This window comes from Alligator mississippiensis, chromosome 5, assembly GCF_030867095.1.
Source record: "Alligator mississippiensis isolate rAllMis1 chromosome 5, rAllMis1, whole genome shotgun sequence".
NCBI classification, from domain to species: Eukaryota; Metazoa; Chordata; order Crocodylia; family Alligatoridae; genus Alligator; species Alligator mississippiensis.
The window spans coordinates 65275162-65298006 of NC_081828.1; the positions used below are offsets into that span (position 1 = coordinate 65275162).

Here is a 22845-nt window from a genome sequence, read left to right on the forward strand (position 1 = left end):
TCCATCGGCTCCTTTAAGAATGCAGCTCTCGCTGCTGTAGCTGCAGCTTTCTTCGCCGGCTCCTTTAATGGAGTGGCTCTCGCTGCTGCAGCTGCCGTTGCCGTTCTCACCACCGCTGCTGACGCCGCTGCTGCTGCCGTTGCCATGACTTCCCCCGTTGGGCTGGGTACACGGGCCCCGCAGGCGCGGGTCCCGCTCTCGGGGTTCCCTGCGGGCTTTCCCCACCTCCCGGGCTGCTCCGCTCCCGGGGCCGCCTTTTATTGCTGATGGGTATCGTCTCTTGCTGACGTCACCCGGCCCCAGCTGGATATAAACACGGTTTACAAATCGCGCTGGCAGTTTTCCCGCGTGCGTGTCCCTGCTCCCTCCGGCTTCTGTGTGGGGTAAGTAAGTGTTTACTTCCCCCCTGGTTTTGCCCCAGGGTTTCCTCCTAACCCTGGCGTCCCTGGGACACTTATCAAAATTTGCTAGATGACTATATATGTTGTAGGTTGTGTAGGATTAAATATTTGAAAACACTGAATAGCTGCAAATACAGCTGAGCATGCTTCGGTAGATGTTAATATTCAGCTGTACACATGCAAAATGATTTTTTTTTATATGGAGATTACATTGCAAGTATCCCAAATTGGAAGTTACTGCTGAATTGTCAAGCATTTTCTCTCCTGGGCCAGATAGGAAATGCTGCTACAACCTGTCCAAGCATTTTTTTTAATTATTTCCCAAATACCATAAAATCCTTTAATTTGAGTTGACTAAACCTAATCAAACTTATTCATTGCTTCTTAACTATTTTATTATTTGTTGAAAATAAATTTTAACAACACACGACTTAACCACAGATAGAAAAAAGTAAATACATATATCAGTTCAGAAGAAACTCTTGGCTGCCATCGTGAGGAAGGATGTAAGATGGGCAAATTTCAAATAGCTGGTCAATGGATTCAGATCCAGAATTCAAATGAGCTCGTAGATGCTTCTCTTCATTCATTCTGAAGTACCTGCTAGTGTTAGAACAATACAATGAGAAGCTTATTAATTATATTAAATTTTTAAACCTAATACAGAAGTATCGTATGAACTCCTCACAAAAAAGAATGTTAATGTCAACACAGCTACAGGAATTAAAAAAAAAAAAAAAAGCACAGTGGTTCACTGGTTGATTTCAACCGATACTGGAAAGTAAATAGAAACATGCCCCATGAAATATAACTTTACTCCCTGAACTAAAGTGGTTATATTAAAAACAAAACATTTCACTTGCAGTAGAATTTAGTACAGGGACAAATATTTGTAAATTACTTTCATATACTTTACTGCACCTTATCAGTCATTAGGAGACTGTTAACCTTGAAATATGATGAATATGATGAAATTTTTATAGATGAAGCTCCCAATCCATTTCCTACCAGAGTTCTCTATCAGGTGCTTTCAGCTGAATTTCCTTTATCTGGAGAAAGGAATTATTTATGTGTATTTCCACAGTACTATAAAGAAGGTATAATTTCTCACACTGTAATATATGAGTGCTGTCATATTTACTCAGTGACATGGGAGTGATCCTATCATGTGAAGATGATCAGTAATTCTTTCCTCCAGTGGAAGAGAGAAAAGCAGAATGAGCTGAGCTACAGCATGTCTCTCCATCATCAGTAGATATGAGATGACATGTTAAGCTAGAGATTTGGGCCTTCCCAGAAAAGCGCATCTTTCCCCTATAGGCATGCCATCTGCCATTCAGACTATGCAAAAAAATATTTCACTAGTCCTGAATTTTAGTGATAGATGAGAACATGAAAAAAAAAGCCCTAGACTAGATATTATACAAGACATGGTGAGAAGCTAAAGCCATGCAGCTGAAGAGCTTTTCTGGGGCTGGGAAAATATCATCTCTGGGAATTAGTAAGTATCACTGAGGAGCAGAAACAGTGCGAAATCAGCATCAGTGCTAGCAGTGATGACTTGTAGTTTGGTCCTGAAAAAAGTTGGGAGAATTTTTTTTTCAGAAGCATAATGGCTTGGAAAGGAAAGCATCAACTTACAAACAGAGCCTTTGTATCCATCATTAAGTATGTTAAAAAGTATCTTTATCTATCATTAAGTTCTAATTCAAATGCAACAAACCCAGAAAGACCTACATATTCATTAAATGTCTGTTTTTGTTTGTTTGTTTAGCAAATACAAACCCTGGAAGCCAAGCAAATGTTTAAGATGAAAAGGGTTAAAATACTGCTCTCTCCTGAGACTAAAAGGAATACTGTGAGGGAAGATTAAAGAAACAGTAGTGGTGCTCTGTAGGCAGTCCTATCAATTTTTGATTGCCTGGCAAGAAGAGCCAGGCTGGCAGCCACTTTACAGTCCTAGGTAACCACAAGGCAAACTTTAGGAGTCCTGTACATGGTATTTTGACAAAAGGTTTGGAGTAAACTAAATACTAGGGCTGTGTGCAGCTTCGGTCCCTGATTCAATTCAGCGGAGATCTGGCCTAATCCAGTGGCTGAATCTCCGAATCTGAATCAAATCAGAGGACCCTTTAATCTCTCCAAATTGAATCCAAACCCTCTGAATTGATTTGGAAAGATTCAGAGATTCAGACATAGAGACAGCTTTAAATGGTTTTTATACATACCTCTAGGTAGCAGGGGCTTGTGAGTGCTGTGATTCTGGGGCGCAAAGAGTGTCCCACAGAAGCACAGGGGGCTCTCCAGCACACTCGGCAGCAGACCAGGAAGTGGACCATAAGCACGTCCGGTTCACTTCCGGGTCCACAGAGGAGTCCCCTGGCTCAGTGACTGGTGCCTCCTAGGTCTCAGAGTGGGGGCGGGGCACCTGGTGTCCCCTGTGGCCGATTGCCAAGCCAGAGGGGAGATGGGCACCCCCTGTGTACTCCCCAGCAGACCTGGAGGTGGACTGGAAGTACTTCTGATCCACTTCCAGGTTCACCACTGAGCACATGGAGGGACCCCTGCACTCCTGTGGGACGCTTCATGAACCCCAACATCACAGCAATCTTGAGCCGTGCTGGTACCTCAAGGTATGTAGAAAAAACTTGTAAAGCTGTGTCTATGTCCAAATCACAGATTCAGCAAAATTGAATCAGGTTCAGTGATCTGAATCAACAAATCGAATCACTGTTTCTGATTTGGGCCAAATCTGAATCTGAATTGAATAGGGCCCACTTTGCACATCCTTACTAAATACCAGTGTACTCAAATGTAAATTCCAGAATTTAGGTTATACGATAGAGTCATAATATAAAGGTCTTCACTTATGATTTAAATATAAAAAAGCAAATAGTAAACAACCAAAATTGTTTATAAAATAAATGTGTGCATTGTAGCCTCAGTTTTACTTATCAGAATTATTGAATTATGTAACCCTATGGAGCTTGTGTGGTCTGACATGGGAAGTGCTCTTCCATTCAGGAAAAACACAAATCATCTGCAGATGCTTCCTCAGCCTGACGAAGGGCTTTTAAACCCAAAAGCTTGCTAAGAAAAAAATTTCCAACTATTCAAGTTGGTCTAATAAAATATATCAGATTCACCCAAATAACCTTGTCTCGGTATTTTGATGCATTTCATACCTTACACACACATAGACACACACATGCAGACACAGACATGCACACACAGATATAGAAACACACACACAGACATGAAAACACTGACACACACACATGCGGATCCAGACACATACACCTCTACCCCTGCCCCAGCAGGTAAGTGTGGGTTAGGGAGGGGGTTTCGGGGGGCGCAGATCAAGAATGGTTGGGGGGGAGGGGTCTCTGTGCCTGCTCACAGAAGCCAAGCGGGCAAGGGCAGCAGTACCCTCTGCAGGCCACACACATGCAGCCTGTCTGGCCAGCTGGGGAGGGGGTTTATATGTGGTGGCCACCACCACCACCAGCCCGCAAAACCGCCACCATGCCCTGTACCACTTTCCACTTTTCCTGTGCTGCTTTCCTCTGTCAGCAGCCAGCAGAGCCATACATGCGACCGGCCACGGGAAAGCAGCATGGGGCATGGCGGTGGCAGAGGGCAGTGGCATTAGTGGCTGCAGTGTGCAAGCCACTCCCCTGCCTGGCTGTCTGGGTAGCATGTATGCAGCCTGAGGAGGGGCACCACTGCCCTCACCCACCCTGGCCCTGCTCCTGGGAACAGGCACAGAGAGGGGAGGGGCACTGCAGTGTGCAGCATGGGGCCAGCAGCACCCAGTGCACCCCTCCCCTTTCTGCTCCCATGGTAAGAAGCAAAGTATGGGAATGTGCCAGGGGAGGTGCCACTGCTGCACCCTAGGGTGCGCTCCATACTCACTCATCTGCTGGCCTGTACATACCCCCTATGGCCTTTCTAAGTACCCTTGGGGGTACGCATGTCCCCAGTTGACAACCCTGGTAAAAGATATCAAATTTACCCAAAGAACCTTGTCTATATGGTAAGTATATACTTATGCTAAAGTCACAAACATTAAAGAAAATACAAAGAGGTCTAGCTTTGTTAGCATGGCCAAGAAATTAAGGAGGAAAAACAGAAGGTAATTAGGAGGTATTTCAGTTCAGTGGGAAGATAACTAAAGAATCTTTTCCCTCTGAATCTGTAATTTCACGCTGGACATAAATTTTGACTAACTAGCACTTTCCAAAATCACAGGAAACTAGTTTGACCTCAGTTACAAGGGTATTAAACAAAAACATAGAAACTGGCCATTCAGAGATATTTTTTCAAGTTAACAATATACACATGTAATGCCCATGCACACTTGTGTGTGCATCTGCTTGCTGTTGTGGTTTTTTCTGTTTTTATTTTTTCTTTTCTTTTCTTTTCTCCTTTGGCATATGGGCAAGATGGCCTCCCTTGTTCTAGCCATGTGCTCTTCTCATAGAAAGCTAGGGCTTTGTATCTGGGTAGGACATGTAAAATACTCTGGCCTGATTGGCCAGGGGGAGCAAAGCCTTCTTCAGGCCAATTGGTTAAGAGAGAGACTGGACTGTGGCACTCCCTGACTGGACAAGACTAAGGTGATGTAATGCTCAGTCAGCTAGTATGTTTTGGCAGTTAGCTTTAGCAATGTTTTTAGCAATATTTTAACAATTTAAACTCAAAGCTACGTCTACTTCGGCTTCAATGACATAGCTATAAGGATTTGGTTTTGAAATGGGATGATTGTTTTCCCCTTTGATTGTAAAGATCTATCAAAGTAAAGTGGTAGGGGTCATCTGTAACACTTCTCCTTTTACAGTTATGCTGGAAAGAAATTATGATGTATTTCTGGATTTATATACTTCATTTCAGAGGCTGATGGAAGGTGTTGGCCCTCACCTGCTACTGGTACCCCAAAATGTGAATCTGGCCATTCTTACTGCCAACCAGTCCCTGGCACAAGGGTTACACATACACATATAGAGGAAATACAGATGGAATTATGGAGACCCAAGGCAACCCTCTATATAAAAGACCTGTTGCTAGCATTTATATCATCTTTCCTAGTGTCTGACTTCTTCAGCAATAATATAAATACAAACATGTGCTTTGCTTTCAGTTAGACACAGGAAAAGTTTACATCTTGTGCACTGGGGCAAACAATAAAAGTTGAGTTGTAGGCCTATCTCACTTATCAGGGATTTATTCATCAATATAACTGTGATAATGGTAGAAAACACAGAAATCAAAGATGGCCAGAAGCAAGTAACATAACACATTAATCAGGAGATACCATGAAAAAACAAGTGGCATTTTCCAAACAGGAAAGTGGAGTTTTCCAAACAGCACTACATGATCTCTTTGGGGACAGTAGCTACTAAATGTCTGTGCAAGCCCAGCAGCAATACCCTCAGTCAGTGTGTTGTTCTCAAATGACCAAGGAGTTAAGTATATAGAACAAAAATACTAATTTATTCAGAGTGCCCTCTTAGTGTTACCTCTGCTGTTCTCTCCCACCCTTTTCCCAGGCTGATGTAACAACTTATATATGACACTGTTAATGGTATCCAAACAGTAAGCATGTGCAGCAGTGTTGGAGCAGGTAGACAAAGTGATGCAACCAACATTTTATGAGTCATAAGGTTTCTTAGGAAAGAATGTAGACCAGCAAAGCTTCAGTCAAGATGAAACTTCCTTGCAGACATGAGCTACTGCAAGGACTTGTAGAACATAAAATAAACAGCTTCTCAGGGTCTCTCATAATAAATCAGTCCCATGGAGGAGCCAACCAGAGAATTTGAGTGAGGCAGGACATTTACAAACATTTTCTATCATTTTTCTACCAGCAGATCACTGAGGGGGTAGATTCGATCATTCCAACGCAACTAATGCTCTGATAATATTGCTTCTGTTTGTTGCCCCTTTCACATGGCATGCAGCACTATACAATTGTTTTAAACATACACAGCTATGAATTAACAGTGTCTTTAAAATTTACTTACCTCAGAGGCTACACTGAGGATATGACAATTTCCCCTTTAGACACTGTACTCTAAAAGGAGGAGATGTTGGATCCTTCACATATCCCTCTTTGCAAACAAAGTCTATAAAATCTCCAGATGCAGAATATAATTTCCCTACTGGAGTCCATTTCAGCTTAATATTGTTTTTCTCCAAATCCTCTTCAGATACTGTACAGGGCTCTGGAAACAGGAACATATAATTCAACTGTTTACACATGGCTTTGCCATGGGAAATTTCATTTGTGCAATCTTATATTACAAACCCTTTAGGTTGAAGAATATTTTCAGGGAAGATTTGTGCTGGAGCAGCTGAGGTTTTGAGAGCAGGTATGACCCTGAGATAAGCCTTCAGGAGTCCTTCTGGTATTTGCAGAACTGAACAATTGGGGGTCAATGCACCACGATATGCTTCAGCCACACCTTCCTCAGCACTAATTGTTGAAAGCTGACATTAACCTAAGTAGGGGTGGGCAGTCCAGGCACCAACCCTGGGCACTGCCACTTAGAGAGGACACAAGAACAGTAGCCAGTGCCAGCCCAGTTATCACTAAAATCCTTTGACAATTTAATGAATTATTTATTTATTCACATGCAACTTACACTTTTTCCTTTAAAAAATGGTATTTCAAAACTGGGATGCATGTCTCTACTGGGGAAGCTGATTTCTTTGTCTGAATGGACGCATGAAGATACCATGCAGTAATGGCTTCTACTTTTCTATGGACCAGCAAACAAGAAGGGTGGAGTCCAGTTCTAACCTTCACACAGTTGCTGCTGAATTCACAGCAGCTTTTGGCTGGGTGGTAAAAGTATTAACACTATAGCCTAAGGCAACCAGTGAATTAGTTGATGCATGTCACTAGCATTCAGCTTGGGCTCTGAAAAAGCGATTTAAAAAAAAAAATTCTGCTTTCCAAAAATAAGATGCATGCCTTATTTGGGGGGGTGTGGTATGCAAGGAAAAAAGCAGTAATTTCAGGGTGACTGGCTGGAAATGCTGACCATGTATCATTATTTCACAGTAGCAAAGGGCATGAGAGTGTTGGGCTAATGCCTCTGATAACCCACACTGAGGGCCAGAATATGTCCTTCACACATTCTGTTTTAAAATCAAGTTTGTAACCTTAATCTGGGGGGAATTTCAGAATCAATGACAGCTGACTTGGACCCCACTACTAAAAACCACCACACTACAGAACTCATCACAAAACATTTTTATTAAAAAAACATTCTACCCACCTATGCAAGTTGGAGGCTCTGTCCATTCCCCTACATTGCATGTAGCAAATTGAGACCCCTCCATGACATATAGATGTTGGCATTTGTATTCCACTCTTGAGTCTTGATCATACTGTTTCAATGGAAAGGAAGTGATATCTCCATTTTCAATAGCAGGTGGGGGCCCACACTTTCCAAAAAATTCTGTAAAAACAGAAATGTTACAGATGACCCCTACTAATTAACTTTAATAGATCATTACGATCAATTAAAGGGGAAAATAATCGTTGTATTTGAAAACCAAATCCAAATTAAATCACTGAAGCCAAATTGACAAAATATTATTTCTTCATAAAATAAAAAAAACGAGTGGCTCTAGCTGTCTCAACCTCTAATTCAGGGCCATGTTTCAGATGGAGAATGTGTGGTAGTATAAGATAATTTAGTTCCCAAGCATTGCAGACCCACTAATTCTACCATCCTGATTTCAACCAACTGACTTCCAAAGAAAAAGGAAGGAGGCTTGGACAAAACTCCTCCATATCCATGGCTCTGCTTAGGACACTTAGGGCATATAAATACCAATTTAAATTAAAAAGAACCCCCCCCCCCCCAAAATAAAGCCCCAAACCATCCAGAATACCTGTGCTTTGATACTATTAGGTTTTGGCATTATGGGGTTTTTCCCATTTGTAATTTATATTTTTAAGATCAGAAGCTCTGTTTTGACAGATGGCTGATCTGCAAAAAAAAGAGAAATCCAAGGAATGTGGTTATGTACAGGGACCATCCGGATGCAAACATTAGATTATTTATTATTCCTGAATAGTTCTTTCCAAACAAATGTTATTGCTTGGTAATGAGACTGATTCTGCAAACCCTGCCTAGAACCCAGGTGTCCTACTCCCTAGTCAGGCAACCAAGCCATTAGGCTAGTGGCCTAAGATGCTAGGAGTGTTCTTTCTTGCAGTTGGAGAGGGCAATCCTAATTCCCCACAGAGATAAATAGAATACTAAACTACTAAACTGTCCATAAGTACTATGTACACCACAACTTTGGTGGATGAAGGGCAAATAGGATCTGACCTAACCTGATAAACTTATAATTGGACTGCTATCATGTCCCCTTTTAAGTACCTTTTGCTCAACTTGAATATGCCTACCAAAGTATCTCCCCATATGACTTGCTTACTGAGATCTCTATCATCTTTGTCACCCACCTCTGGAGCCTCTCTAATTTCTCCATGTCCTTTGTAAAATGTGGAGCCCAAAGTTAGATACAATCCTCTGGGTGAGGTGTAACCAGTGCAGAGTAGAGAAACATCATCACCTCCCATGTCTTCCAAAACTGAATTTGCCCTTTGTGCTGCTGCATCACACTGCAGACTCACATTGAGTCCATGATCTACCAAGACTCCCTGATCTTTGTCCATCATGCTGCCATCCAGACAGGTATATGCCACCCATGTTGTAGTCGTGTTTTTGATTATTCTTCCACAGGTGTAGCACATTGCCTTTGTCTATGGGTCAATGTTAGGTGCTTCCCTCTAGTACACTGTCATTGAATCTACACTGATAATATAATAGAATTTCAGAGACTTTAAACATCACTTACAAGCATGGAAAACCAACTGGATTCCAGGAATGGGTTAATGGTAACAAGTTGTATCAAGTTTTTTATTGGCCTTTCAGTTGTAGACCTGAGAGAGCTACATTTGCATTTTAATTGGGTCAGTATCTGGTTGGTTTTTAGTGTAGTAAGCTGAGGTCCTGGAGCAAGCTGTTGTTAATCACTTTGACTTAATGAAAGTCCTTGGCTTGAAATGTGATGTATTATCTGCCTAAATAAAGTTTCTTGTGTTGGGATGCACTGGTTGGTCATTCATGCAGATGTTCACTAGTAGAGGTATGAATACATTCCCTTGAGGGAGGCAATTTCCTCATCTCAAACTTCAGGTCTGCTTTTTGACCATTTGATGTAGAATCACTGGTTTCCTGTTAGAGATTCTATTGGCTTTGTTCAGTGATAATCTTTCATCATCCTATAGATATTGGCAAGAAGCCTTTGGTGGTTTATTGTATCATATGCTGCTGAAAGCTCTGCAGACATGATACCTATGACCTGTGATCTTTTTTTGGTGCACTGAGTGATGTTCAGCAGTTGGCCAGTAATATGCCACGCTCAGGCAGAATTTAGTCCTCTCTGGGTTCAGGTGCTTCCACAAGAAGTGAAAGACAATTTATGATGAGACTTATATAGAATTTCTACAGAAGACATAGCTCAAACTGAGGCCCAAATTTCTTTGGTTCAGAAGCATCGTTCTCTGGCTTTAGCAGTACATGCATTCTTGATTGCTACATCTTAGAGATTTTTAACATGGATTTAAGAGGTGGAATAATTGAGCCTTATTCCAGCTTGATCTTAAGTGATCAGTTTTGCCATTCTTGAGGGAGTTTATTTCCACATATTAGTTTGCTAGTTGAGTACTGTACCTCAGTGTAATTCATTCCCTGGTCTTTTATCAGTGAATCCTTTTTTTTGCTTTATCAGCCTTCAAGGAGTTCATCCTATCACTAACTTGGTCTTTATTAAAGTTGTTGTGTTTTTCTCAGGCTATTGATAAGTTTCCATACGGCTGTCCATGCTTCCATACTGTTTTGGGACATGTCTGTACTTTGTGTGAGGTTCTGCCTTGACTTCCATCTTTTCTCCATCAGTGCTGAGACCACTTCTTCACAAGCTCTGATGCTTTCCACGGTGAGTGGATCCACTTTATACCCTGGCTCATATTTCCTATATCAATAGGCTATTTTGTTTGATAGTTATGGCACAGTTAGTTCTGTAGCCTCCTGGGACAGGTTTCTTTGAGGATGTGTGCACTATTTTCTGGTGATAGTGCACTACTGACTTCTGTATGATAGCATCTAGGGCCTTGGTAAAGCCTTTCCACTTCATTTTTTTTTTTTAAATTAAAATGCAGCAAAAGGGTGCTGAATCTGGTTTTTAACAGCAGTTTTTATCTACTGTATTTACTTGTGCAACCCGGGTGGTACACGGAAAAGTACTTCCTCTCCGATTCAAGGGAAGTCAGCAGGTGCAGGTATGCTGTGGGGAGCATGGCTGCCTAGCTATGGGCCATCTCACCTCCTTTCCCTACAGAGCAGAGACCCAGGACACCCAGTGATATTTAACTATGTACAGTTTTAATGATACAAAATAATATAAAACTTATAACCATAAACTTACACACACACACACACACACACACACACACATTCATAGGTTATTTACAGATATAGGTTTACACCAGCAATAGCTCTTTCAACTCTGAACTCTGGCACAGGCCTATCCCCCGTGGCCTTCTGAATAGACTGCAGCCTACTGCCCCTCAACAGAGCCCTCTAGCAGCAGGCAAAGGAGCACTGAAGGATAAAACACAGGTTAATTAACAATTCAACATAAGGACTAACCAGCAGTGATGGAACAATAATTGAACATACATGATCAAGTTACATCAGTAGAGTCACCAACACATATGTGGATAACCAATACAATTGAACATAATCAGCTTATAATCCTTTTATATAGCAGCAATAGGGATGCAATAATTCAAACAGAATCCCAAATGCATACATAACCAGACCACAACTATTGGCACAGTAACTGTTCCCTAAGAAGATATAGCAGCCAAGGAAAAGATCCCATTACCTAATAGGACATCATTACCCTATCCCAGGTTGCTGAACTAGGAGGGCCCTGTAACTATGACACCCCCCTTAAACAGGGGTCCTAGGCTCTCTTCTGTGCCTACGGGCAAATCTCCCCGACTCAGAGGCTTCTCCTTCATTCCCCACAGTGAGGAAGGCCCCTTGTCCCCTGTGGGAATCCCCTTTCTGGGTAACTCATGACTCGCAGCATCCTGCCTCTTCGAGGGTGGTCATCCCTCTGGTCGCCTCTCATGGCAGGAGGGCCCAAGCTGCCTGGTGCAGCCACACCGTGCACGACTCTGTGCACCAAGGAGGCTGGGATCCTGCCTCATTCAGGGTTGGAAACCCACACTGCCTCATGCAGCTGCCAGGGTCCTGTCAACTCCTGGATCCTCCATGCACCAGTCTGTGCACTGTCACTCCTGCCCTGTGCAGGGTTGGAGACCCGCGCTGCCTCATGCAGCTGCTGAGGTCCTAACCGCACCTGTACCTTCTGTGCACTGATCTGTGCACCATCACCGCAGTTCCCTCCAAGGCAGGGCAGGGACACAGCCACTTGCCACTCCTCATTTGTCAAATGTGTCTTCAGGGCACTTTTGGGGAAACTGCTCCACCCTGCAGGTCAGCTACACCAGCTCTTCATCAGCCCTCTTCATTGTCCCACATCGAAGCCTCCTATGTGCTGGGCATGCTGTTTTTTTATTCGCCCCGATTGGGAACAAACCAATCAGGGAACTCAAGGGATTAGTTCCCTTTCAAGTCCTCTTTTTACCTTGCCCCTGGGTCAGGTCAGGGCTTTTTTCTGCCATTCCCTGATTGGTGGAGAAGGGAAACTGCCTCCATCAATGAAAGCCCAACCCCTTTGGGCTCAAGCTGACAATTGGGGCTGTCGGTGAGCCTGACAACCAGTCTGCCACACTTGACTATAAGATGACTCTGAATATAAGACAATTCACCAATAATTAGATTTTATGTATGAAAAATTTACACATTGTTAAAATTTTCCAGGTATAGAATCTAAATATTGGAGGGTTGTCTTGAATCCCTCCCTCCCACTTGGGAGAGAGGTCAGGTGTCCCCTTTCCCTCTGTCCTGTCCACTTCTTCCCCTTGCAGCCTTCCTGCCCCTCCTGGCACTTGGACCTCCCAACCCCCAGCTCCCCACAGCCCCTTCCCCTCCCACTCTTCCCAGTCTCTTCCTTTTCTGCCCAAATCCCTCCCCAACCCCTAGGGTCTGCCCCTCCTCCCAAACTTCCCAGTCTCTGCCTTTTCCCATTCCTTCCATCCTTGCTGTCAGACATTTCTTGGGCTGTTTTGTCATAGAGCAAAACATGTGGAAGCTTAGCCCTTGCCTAGCCATGCAGCAGTGTCAGCACTACTGATTGGCAAGGTAGGCAATGCAAGAGTTTTGGTGCTACTGATTGGCCAGGCAGGGGGAAGAGTTTCCATGGGCTTCATACCCAGGAGAGACCACAGCCCTAGCTAGAGCTGAGCTGTTCCTGAGAGTAAGAGAGAGGGAAGGGGTTGGCAGTGGGGCAGAAGCTACAGAAGGAAAGTGGAGCAGGGGGGAGGAGGCTGCTGTAGATCTGGCTCTTCCCAACCTGGGCTCCAGGCCAGAATCATAGTTGCAGCAGCTACCTGTTACCCTCTCTGCTTCCTGTGCAACTGTTAGATAAGGCTTGTTTCCCCATGCTAATGGCGGTGCGGGGGACTTCATCTTATATTCAACTAAATATGATATATGGTGACTGGCCTACACTGTAAGAAAGGAATATGGTCCATAACATCTTTGGTCCACATTTCAGCAATACTGTTGTTGACAAACACCAGGCTGGGATCGCACTCCCATTTGTATATGCTTATATTAAAAGAACTAGGATAATTTAGCTTGGGGATTAGGCTGAGACTCAAGGGGCATTTATATATGTGCTCTGGGAGGCTTGGGGGTGGGAGGGGCTTTTAATTAGCACAGCTCCAATAGTCACACTAATTAAAAGCACCAGGAGCATCACATGTATCAGCCTCCCCATGTGAAAAATGGTGGTGTGGTGCTTTGAACTAAAGCTCATTGAATAAGATTTAGTTTAAAGCTCCCCACCACTGATTTTCAGTGCAGGGAAGCTGATACATATGACATGAGATGTGGGATTAATGTAGTCTGCTCTGATGCACTGGAATTACAGTGCATCGAAGCAGGCTTCCTGCACATGTATAGGAGCCCAAGAGATCTGGATCCATCCACATTTCAACGAGTTCCCTGTTTGCGTTACTTTTGCTGCAGGGGAGATCATGCTCAGGGGCAATCAGCATGGGTTCACCAAAGGCAGGTCCTGCCAGACCAACCTGATTGCCTTTTAGGACCAAGTAACTAAATCCTTGGATGATGGCATCTCTGTGGACATAGTCTTTCTAGACTTTAAGAAGGCCTTTGACACTGTCTTTCACCCCATCCTCATCAATAAATTAAGTGACTGCGGCATTGATGCCTGCACAGTTGGATAGGCAAAAAATTGGCTGATGGGGTGCACCCAGAGAGTAGTGGTGGACGGGTTGTACTCAACCTGGTGAGATGTGAGCAGTGGGGTACCCCAGGGCTTGGTCCTTGGGCCCGCACTGTTTAACATCTTCATCAGCGACTTGGATGAGGGGGTGGAAAGCACGCTGTCCAAGTTTGCTGATAACACTAAGATGTGGGGCAAGGTGGACACACTTGAAGGGAGAGAGAGGCTGCAACTAGAGTTAGACAGACTACAAAAGTGGGCAGATGAGAAGAGGATGGGGTTCAACGTAGACAAATGCAGGGTGCTGCACCTTGGGAGAAGGAATCCACAGCATACATACAGGCTGGGGAGTTCCCTTCTTGAAAGCACAGAGGTGGAAAGGGATCTTGGAGTCATTATTGACTCCAAGATGAACATGAACCGCCAATGCCAGACCGCAGCCAGCAAGGCCAGCCATACCTTGTCATGCATCCAAAGGTGCATCTCAAGCCAGTCCAGAGAGGTGATACTTCCCCTCTATGCGACTTTGGTCATTGACTCCCACTCTATGCGACTGGAGTCAGGCTGCAGTTGGAGTATTGAGGGAGTTGGACTGGAGTTGGTGTACTGAGATAGCACATCTGCTAGGGTTCATCTCTAGGCTGTGCTATAGTTCAAGCTATTAAGAGCTATGGGCTCTACAAAAAGGCTATTTCTTCTACCTGTAAGTTGCCCATTATGGCCTGATCCTATTCACATGCAAAGTTTAGTTTTGTGTGTAGTTATAGAAGTAAGTGTAAGCGCTATAAATAGCAGCTATGCTCTAGAAAACTGGTATCAGGAATGGGAAATCTATAACAATGTTTATCTACATTGAGTTATTTCATTTGGTGAGCCCATAGCTTTTTACTAATTATGCAAATAATTTAACCACTTTTGATTTCTATTTATTCCCACATCATTGTATTCATTGTTTCTGAGTAGAGGTACTCAGACATATTTGAGTGACAAGCAATCAATATCAGACATAAAAAATAAATATCAAAGGTCCCTATTTGATTCTAATATCTGTCCAAAACGTGATGTCCTATAGAATTTTAAACCTTCAGTAGGACCTCCCGAGCTATGTCATTTTGTGACATACAAGAACATGGTTGCATCAGACCAGAATATGTGTATGTGTTTTTTTTTTCCTAGTTCCTTTTCTACTTTGTGGATTGGCATAGAAAATGGGTGGGAATCTTTGATCTGCCTCTACTCCACCTTTCCTGTGCCCACTCCGGTTTTTGGGGCTGAATGCAATTGTGCCAGATCCCCACGAAAAATATACAAGAGAAATATCCCTAACCCGCTCTCATGCCTTCATCATACATCTGGCTTTACTTGTTTTGACTAAACTCATGTTGTGAGTGTGTTAAGGCATATTTGGATGGAAACAGCAGGTATGGTAACCCCTTCTGAGGGCATGGGGCCTGCCAAGCTTCAAGAAGATAGGTGCAGGGGTTTCACTGCCAGGGAAGACACAGCTTTCTTTTTAAGAAGTGTGTGAATGTGGTGCGGAAACAACAAGAACAAATTTAAATTGAAACTAAATGGATTGGATAGGGATAAGTAGAGGGATTCTAGTTAGTAAGCTATATCTAGCCCTTTCCAAGAAGAGATAATAGCTGGAGACTGACTAGTAGACCTGTGCAAAGCGGCTAATGTTCCCTTTGGATTTAGATTTGGCCGATTCAGGGGACAGTGATTCAATTTGGTGATTTAAATCACTGTCCAGAATCTGATTCGGAGATTCAGCTGCTGCTGAATCTCCAAATCAGCCAGGCCAGGCCCATCCCCTGCCCCTTTCCTAGCCCTGCAATGGCTGCCCCACCCACCTCAGCTCCCTGCACTTGGGAAAAAAAGCTCCAGCTCAGTGGGTGCTGCCGGGTGGGAGGGTGATACCTGCTGCCCCCACTGCCTCACACTGTGTGGGGGGCTCTGCATGAGCTCCGCAACTCCCCCCCCTCACTCTCCCAGCCCTGCCATGGGTGCCCCGGCCCTTATAAGCTCCAGCCCTTATAAGAAAAAAAAAACAAAACCCTGGGCTCACCGGTCCTGCCAGGCAGAGACAGATCCGGGGAGGCAGTGGGGGGGGGGGGGCTGGCAGGGGTCCCCCCATGGTCTCCTCCCTGCTCCCCCAACCCCACTCTCCTGTGCCTAGTACTAATAAGTTCAGTCAGCTGCAGCTCCATGCTGCAGCCACCAGGGACTGTCTGAATCATCAAAGCTCTCCAAATCTTTGAAAAAGATTTGGAGAGCTTTGAATTGGTTCAGACCTTTAGATTGGTCCCCTGATTCAATTCAAATTCAGAGATTTGGCTACTGAATCTCCTCCAAATCGAGTCTCCTCCAAATTGAATCACCAGCTGAAGTTTCACACAGCCCTGACTAGGTAGGAAGCCAAGCCAGTCTAGTACCTTTCAGATGCTGTTCCTCAGGCAGAAACAGCTCACAAAAAGCACAGAAAGGTTGCAGACAGAGGCATATATGCTGTTTCTACATCCCTCCCCCAGAACACTGTGATTGGAAGGGGACTCAGGGAAAGATCACAATCATTGGCCAGCTACAGATGTCAGTCTCCCGCCTCCCCCTTCCTCTTCTGAGTTTCTGTTTTCCTGAAAGACTATCTTTCAAACCTCTGAATCTCCAAATCTTTTCCGAATGTTTTCTGAATTGATTCAGAAGGGTTTTTTTCTTCTCTCAATTCTATCCGGATTCAGTGATTCAGCCTCTGAATTTGGCTGAATCTTCTCCAGATTGAATCACAGGCTGAAGCTTCACACATCCCTAATCATTCCTCATCAGCAAAAGGATTAACCTTAGAGAGGGTCCATTTTAAGTAAGTGTAGATCACTCATTGGCCCTCCCTGTCTGGAACCTCATTATACTATTTTAGTGTCTAGAACAATAAAAGATTAGGTTGTTGAAATAAATTGCATGCCATACCTTCACATGTAGGTGGCTTAGTCCAATTTCCTGCCTGACATATGATGTTCTGTTCTCCATGAATCTTAAAACCTCGTTTGCATTCATAACGTACTGTTATACCAGCCTTATAATGATTCTTTTCTCCACGCCTTGGGAGACTATGGAGAACACTTGGAACTTTTCCACATGGCATTTCTGAAAAAGATCCACACAACAGGTTAAAATATATTTAAAATGTCAGGTAAATATCTACCATGCCATGTAAAAATAACCCTGTCACAATTAAAACTATATGAAGTTTATTTAATTAAACATTTTGTAACATGGTGTATGGATATCTGTGATAGCTAATTTAAATGAAGTTCAGCCAATAGAAAACTAAATTAGCCAGGGCCCTAAGTCTTGAACCAAGGGGATGGTTGTTGAAGAAATTTAGTTTATATCCCCTCCCTGCCCTCCCAGGATTGCATTTGCAGTCACTTCTCTGTCTCTGACCTCTTATGCAAGAGAATGTCTTTGTATCAGCATAACTGTTTCTCAGTGCTTAGGGAATCTCATAGATGCCCTCATCATAAAAGCAAAGCAGCCCACCAGCAGTAATTGATTTATAAACATGCAACCTTGTAGAGGCAAGGAACTACTCTTATCCCCATTTAATGATGAAATAGCGAGGCATAGATTTAAGGACCTTGCCCAAGGTCACACATAATGTTCAAGGTAAAGTGAGGTTCTGAAATCCGTATCCCTGGACATCTACTTTGCAAATGTGTTTTAAAAACCAAACCTCCTTTAAAAAATGTAAGGACTTCACTCAATCAGTACTTTCCTAAGGCATCTCCCTCAAATAACCCAGATTTTACATAAATCTACACAAATATAGAATATTAAAACAATTAAGTCTTTACCAAGTGTTTTTCTAAAGACCCTGTGAGAAAGTGTGGAGTTACCATTTTAAAATTTAACCTCTAGTTTAAAATAGTTGACTTCTCCACTTAGTGGAGTACCACTGGAAATTTTACATTGTTAAATTACCATCACAAGTTGGGGCTGCAGTCCATGTTCCCATATTACAAATAATCTCTGATCTTCCATTTAACACAAAGCCAGTATTACAAGTGTACTCTAATACAGCATCATCTGGATAAGTTATTGGTCCTGATTGCTCCATTCCTAGATTCTGATGCTCTTGTCTGAGCTTACCATTTTCCAAGGGGCGTGGTGAGCGACAAACATATTTTTCTATTCATAAAAGAGAAATGAACAATGTTACCATCAAATCCACATCAAAGCTAACATTGTGGAATATATAAAAGCAAAGTGAAATGTAAATAAACCGCCACAACTTTTAAGGCTGTGGAAAAATAAAAAGACTTCTCCTAAATTTGTGATACCTCTTTGCTTCAAATGACAGCAAAAAGGCAAATCCCATCATACTAATGTGATGTATCAAATGCAATGCTAATGTCTAGGGTAGATTGCTCGTTATAAGAAGACAACTAGAATTGTTCTGTTAAAGGTCACCAGAATGGAATGGAATAGTACTAACATTTGCAAGCATCAGTCAAGGTGAACCACCCTCCTGAATGATTTTGTGAGCTGGTGCTCAAGAGACCTCTCTATATATGTACTTTCACTGTTACTGGGAAAGCTCTACAAATATTATGGCATAGATGTATTCCAGGCATACAGAGGATCAACAAATCAGTTATTTGCCAAGTCCTCCTGAGCTGTGTCAGTATGCTCCAATGCAGGCCCAAAGAACTTTTCATTCCTCACGTTACTCTGAAAAATAGATTTCGGTGATGACATTTTCTATGTTCCTTTTTAGGTACGAATTAATTACCAACTCAAAATGAGTGAATGCACTACACTAGGTTTAACAGTTGCACTAGGTTTAACAATTGAGAAAGAGAGATTTAAAACCATTCATGGCTCTGTATAGAAGCGGAATATTGAAGAAAAAAATCTAAATTTCTCAAATAATGTTATGCTGGGATCATATCTGACCTACTAGTATAAATATGAATATGTTAACAGAAATGGAAAATATAGCAATATAATTTTATGTAGAAGCTAGGTTCTTTTTGGTTCTCACATTTAAATGTTGGAAAGAAACCAGAGAATGTAATTGCTTCAAAACTGAATTATATGGTAAGAATAATGAGTTTAGGATTAGAACTTGAGTTGGATTCACTAGCAGAGAATAGAAAATAGAGGTTGCAGCTACACGTGCCTCTTTTAGTCCTACAGAAACAGTGAATAATGAACTAGGAATGAATATACCAGCCCAAACTCTCTCACCATAAACATTTCATTTTTTTCCTAATACAAATTTCCTGAAACCTACACCCTCCATCAATTTTAATGATGTTTATCTTTTGAAGAATCAAATAACATGCAGAAATAATTTTCTTGTCCACTGCTTGCTAGCAGAAATGTCATTATTTTTTTAGCTAAGCTACATTTAATTAGAAGATTAAAAAAGAGACTTTAAAAAAAGTCTAAAGTGGTTAAGAGGTTTTGGCTAGCTTCAGATTCAGCCACTTTTCATTTCCTGACTTGAATGATACTCATTAATCGCTGGGCCAATGCAGGGACAGCATTGGCAGAAGTCCAGAGCAATTCACAATTGTGCAACTGTACAAGGCATTATAAACATTTTGCCATGAGACAAAAGTGGGTCTCTAAAAAGGTGGGAAATGATCAATGAAAAGAAAGGGGGGGGGGAGAAAGGGAAAGGTAGTCACAGAACTTGCTCAGAGAGAAGAAATGTTAAATTAGAAAAAGAAACATAAATAATGTAGCCATAAGTATTATAAAGCCTATTAATCTGAAGTGCAGTATCTCCAAAGACTGAGACATGTTATGCTAAATGCTGTACAAATACATGATAACTAACCCTGCCATAGTACATTTGTGATTGGCACTAGGATTGAATATGTTCAAGTATTAAATGCTCACTGCCTGACATCTTTTGAAGGTGCTTATTTCACTCACAGGGAGAAGTAATTATTATGCACTTCTATCAGATTAGATTTTTGCTTTCCACAACTAATCCCACTTTTCAGGCTTTAGCTCATTATAACCCATTATTAACAAACTCTACATAAGTGGGTACATGCATAATGATCATCGTTTGATTACTTCATTCTTTTCATTTTTATTATGTTACTGAAGACTGCTTTGTTGTGTCCAATATTAATACAAACTGCTAACTTTTGTGTGCATGGGCATAACAATGATTTAACAATTGACTTGTTACTTATACCAGTTGCACATTTCTTCTGATTGAGTGTAGCTAAAAAATAAAATAATAAAAACCTTTAAAAATATATAGATAAGTTGTCAGACTGACCAATGCAGCGTGGTGGTGACTGCCACTTCCCATCTTTACACATGATTTTGTCCACTTCAGCAGAAGCTTCAAAATTTTCTAAACACTGGAAAGGTATTTCTTCACCACTCTCATAGTTTCTCATCTCTGTTACCTTCAATGCACCAGGAACCTGAGGCGGAGGTGGGCATTTTTTTTTAGCCTCTTAAAGAAAGATAAAATGGGTTAGATGTCTTACAAAATATGATAAATGTGAAAGATCATCACAAAGCAGGATGGTTAATATTACATGAAACACTTACCACCCATAACAAGAGAACTGTTAAAAATGTGTCTGATTGGGAACCGGGTCACAACTGTGTCAAATGCAGTGGCTCCTATATTAGGGTGTGGGAATGAGCTAAGGGCACACCTACGTGCCTTTCAGTGGGTAAAGTTGGTGGGGAGTACACTAATGCTTTGGGGATACCAGGGGTTGGGTAACTTATGCATAGGCGGCCAGTGCCTCTTGAGTCACAGGGGGCACATGCCCCCTCCCCTCCCGACACTAGTCAGCAACTGGGGTGGCAGTCCCCCACAGGTGATCATAGTGACCAGGGGAGGGGTGGTCCCCTCACAGCCAATCTCACTCACGAAAAAGAGGCTGTGCTGCTTCTGGAAGTCCCATGGCCACTTCCAGAAGTGGCATGGCTGCTTTTGTTGGTGGCCCTGCTCCCTAGGCGCCGCTCACAGGGGGTCACCGGTGCTCCTGCCTGCCCCCCTGCCCATCACCTAAACAGGGAGTGTGGCCTGACAGGGGATGCACCAGAGCTCTTAGGGGGTGCATGTGCACCCCCGTGCACATCCTACGCATCACCACTGGACTTATGACTGAGGGGCTGTGGTCAAGTAGGGAATGAAGACAGAGCTGGTTGTAAGAAAGATTTTTTTTTTTTTTGAACAAGCAGTGCAAGGGATCTCATTGATAAAGTGCCAAGAAAAGGGATGGAAAAAAGAGGGCAGTAAAGTTCTGCCTGGGTACCAAAGCAGCCAGCTGCAGCAGTGAGGGTGGAAGGAGGTGGAGGAAGGAGCAAATGTGGTGTGGGATGCTTAGAGGACCTATCAAAGCCATGTCATGGAATGCTTAGCGTCCATACCAAACATTGAACCAGCTCACAGTAAACCAGTTCAAAATAGTACTTGATTTCCATGCACATTTCTGAACCATTTAGGGCAACTTTAAACCTATTTAGCACGCTTGTATGTCTGTCTGCCTCAGGTTTAAGCTGCATCTAAACAGTTTTAAGTGGCAAGTGTGCCCATGCCCTTATATAGGTCTTTTGTAGCCATTACTGACTTTTCATTACATCATGACCACACAGCATTACCCTGCAAAACGAAATTGCATTTCAGTCAGAGTGGGAAAAAAAAACGGTTTGCTTCAGAAAAAAATGGAAATTTTGAGGAAAACTGAAATATATGCAATACTTATTTTCTTAGCACCCTTTACAAATCTAAGTTCACTTTGCTACTTCAAGAGCATAAAATGTATTATGTATAACTTGGTTTGCTCATAAACTTATCATGTTTGGTTATTTATTAAATCTAAAAATATAGTTTATTCAGACAATAATTACAAATGTACTAATTGAATTTTCTTTTAAATGTTCTTAATTTTTGTTACAAATTGAGCTACAAGCTGCTGAACTCTAAGGAAACTAGCATCTCTTAGCTGTTGCCAGTTTATGAGAAGCAGCCAAAAATTAAAGTTGAAAATAGAAGAAACCATCAACATTATAGTAAAGCAAAGAAAGTTATTATTATTCTGGACTTAATCTCCTCCACAGTGTCAAGCAGATACTGTACAGGAAGCACTCAGTTTTAGAAAAAGAGCTGAGAAAAAAGGGGAAAAAACCAAGACTGATTGAATAGAAATTTTGCTACATGAAACTGTCTAATCAGTCTCATTTGGTGAGCTATCACTATCAGCAGTTTCTGCTTCTCCTGATTCGTCTGATCCTTCATTTTTATCATCTTCATGGACTTCTGGAAACTGAAGCTCTGCCTGGATTGAGACAAGCTTCTCTACTCTTTCACAGGTTAGTTTATTTCTTGATTTGGTGTGAGCATTTCCAAACATAGACCAGTTTCTTCCACATGCTACAGAAGATGGAGGAATCTGAAGCAGGCGAGAAGCAAGAGGAGTCAGAGGCTGTGTTGTGCAAAGGCCTTGCCACCATGTTGCAGGAGGGATCTGCTTAGCAGAGTCCCAGACTGCATTCCTGGACCAAATACCTGAAGATGTTCTGTATTCTGCAACATTTGAAAGTACCTTTCCAACATCAAGTCCTAAGTGTGTTGCTTGCTTTGTAATCCAGTCAAATGCAGTAGCACTGCTATCATCACTAACATTTCTGCCTTTGAAGCTTAGATCCAAGAGATATGCTGCTGCCTGAATTGACTGGCAACAAAATTCTTCCCGTCTGTTAACAAAGACTTTCACCTTTCTTTTTTCTGTACTTGTAAGCAAAGATACACTTAGATTCTCAAAACCAGTTGATTTTATCCAGACCATTTGGTAAGGAATGTTTGACAAAAGTGCACTGTCTGCTTCAAGTGCAGTGATTGCCAAAGAAATTGGCTTTAGAATCTTCAGGGAGTTCTGCAGCTGAGCCCAGAAGACATCCTCATCAAGTACACTTCTGGGTACTT

The 22845-nt window shown here is 42.4% G+C and overlaps 1 protein-coding gene across 7 annotated transcripts in view; it reads right to left on the bottom strand.

Annotated features, from left to right (window-relative positions):
- Nucleotides 1-778: 778 nt before the first annotated feature.
- LOC102564273 (coagulation factor XIII B chain) overlaps nucleotides 779-22845 on the bottom strand; it is a 58173-nt gene continuing 36106 nt past the window's right edge. For 6 of the 7 annotated variants that reach the window (XM_059728420.1, XM_059728422.1, XM_059728418.1 and 3 more), the window contains 6 exons: nucleotides 20176-20358; nucleotides 17853-18059; nucleotides 16839-17015; nucleotides 7685-7867; nucleotides 6425-6625; nucleotides 779-1004 (listed from right to left, as the gene is read on the bottom strand). In XM_059728420.1, the coding sequence (XP_059584403.1) occupies nucleotides 6426-6625; nucleotides 7685-7867; nucleotides 16839-17015; nucleotides 17853-18059; nucleotides 20176-20358 (950 nt within the window). In that variant the 3' untranslated portion in view covers nucleotides 779-1004; nucleotide 6425. The remainder of the gene's footprint in view (nucleotides 1005-6424; nucleotides 6626-7684; nucleotides 7868-16838; nucleotides 17016-17852; nucleotides 18060-20175; nucleotides 20359-22845) is intronic. The other variant, XM_059728419.1, reaches the window with a different exon arrangement.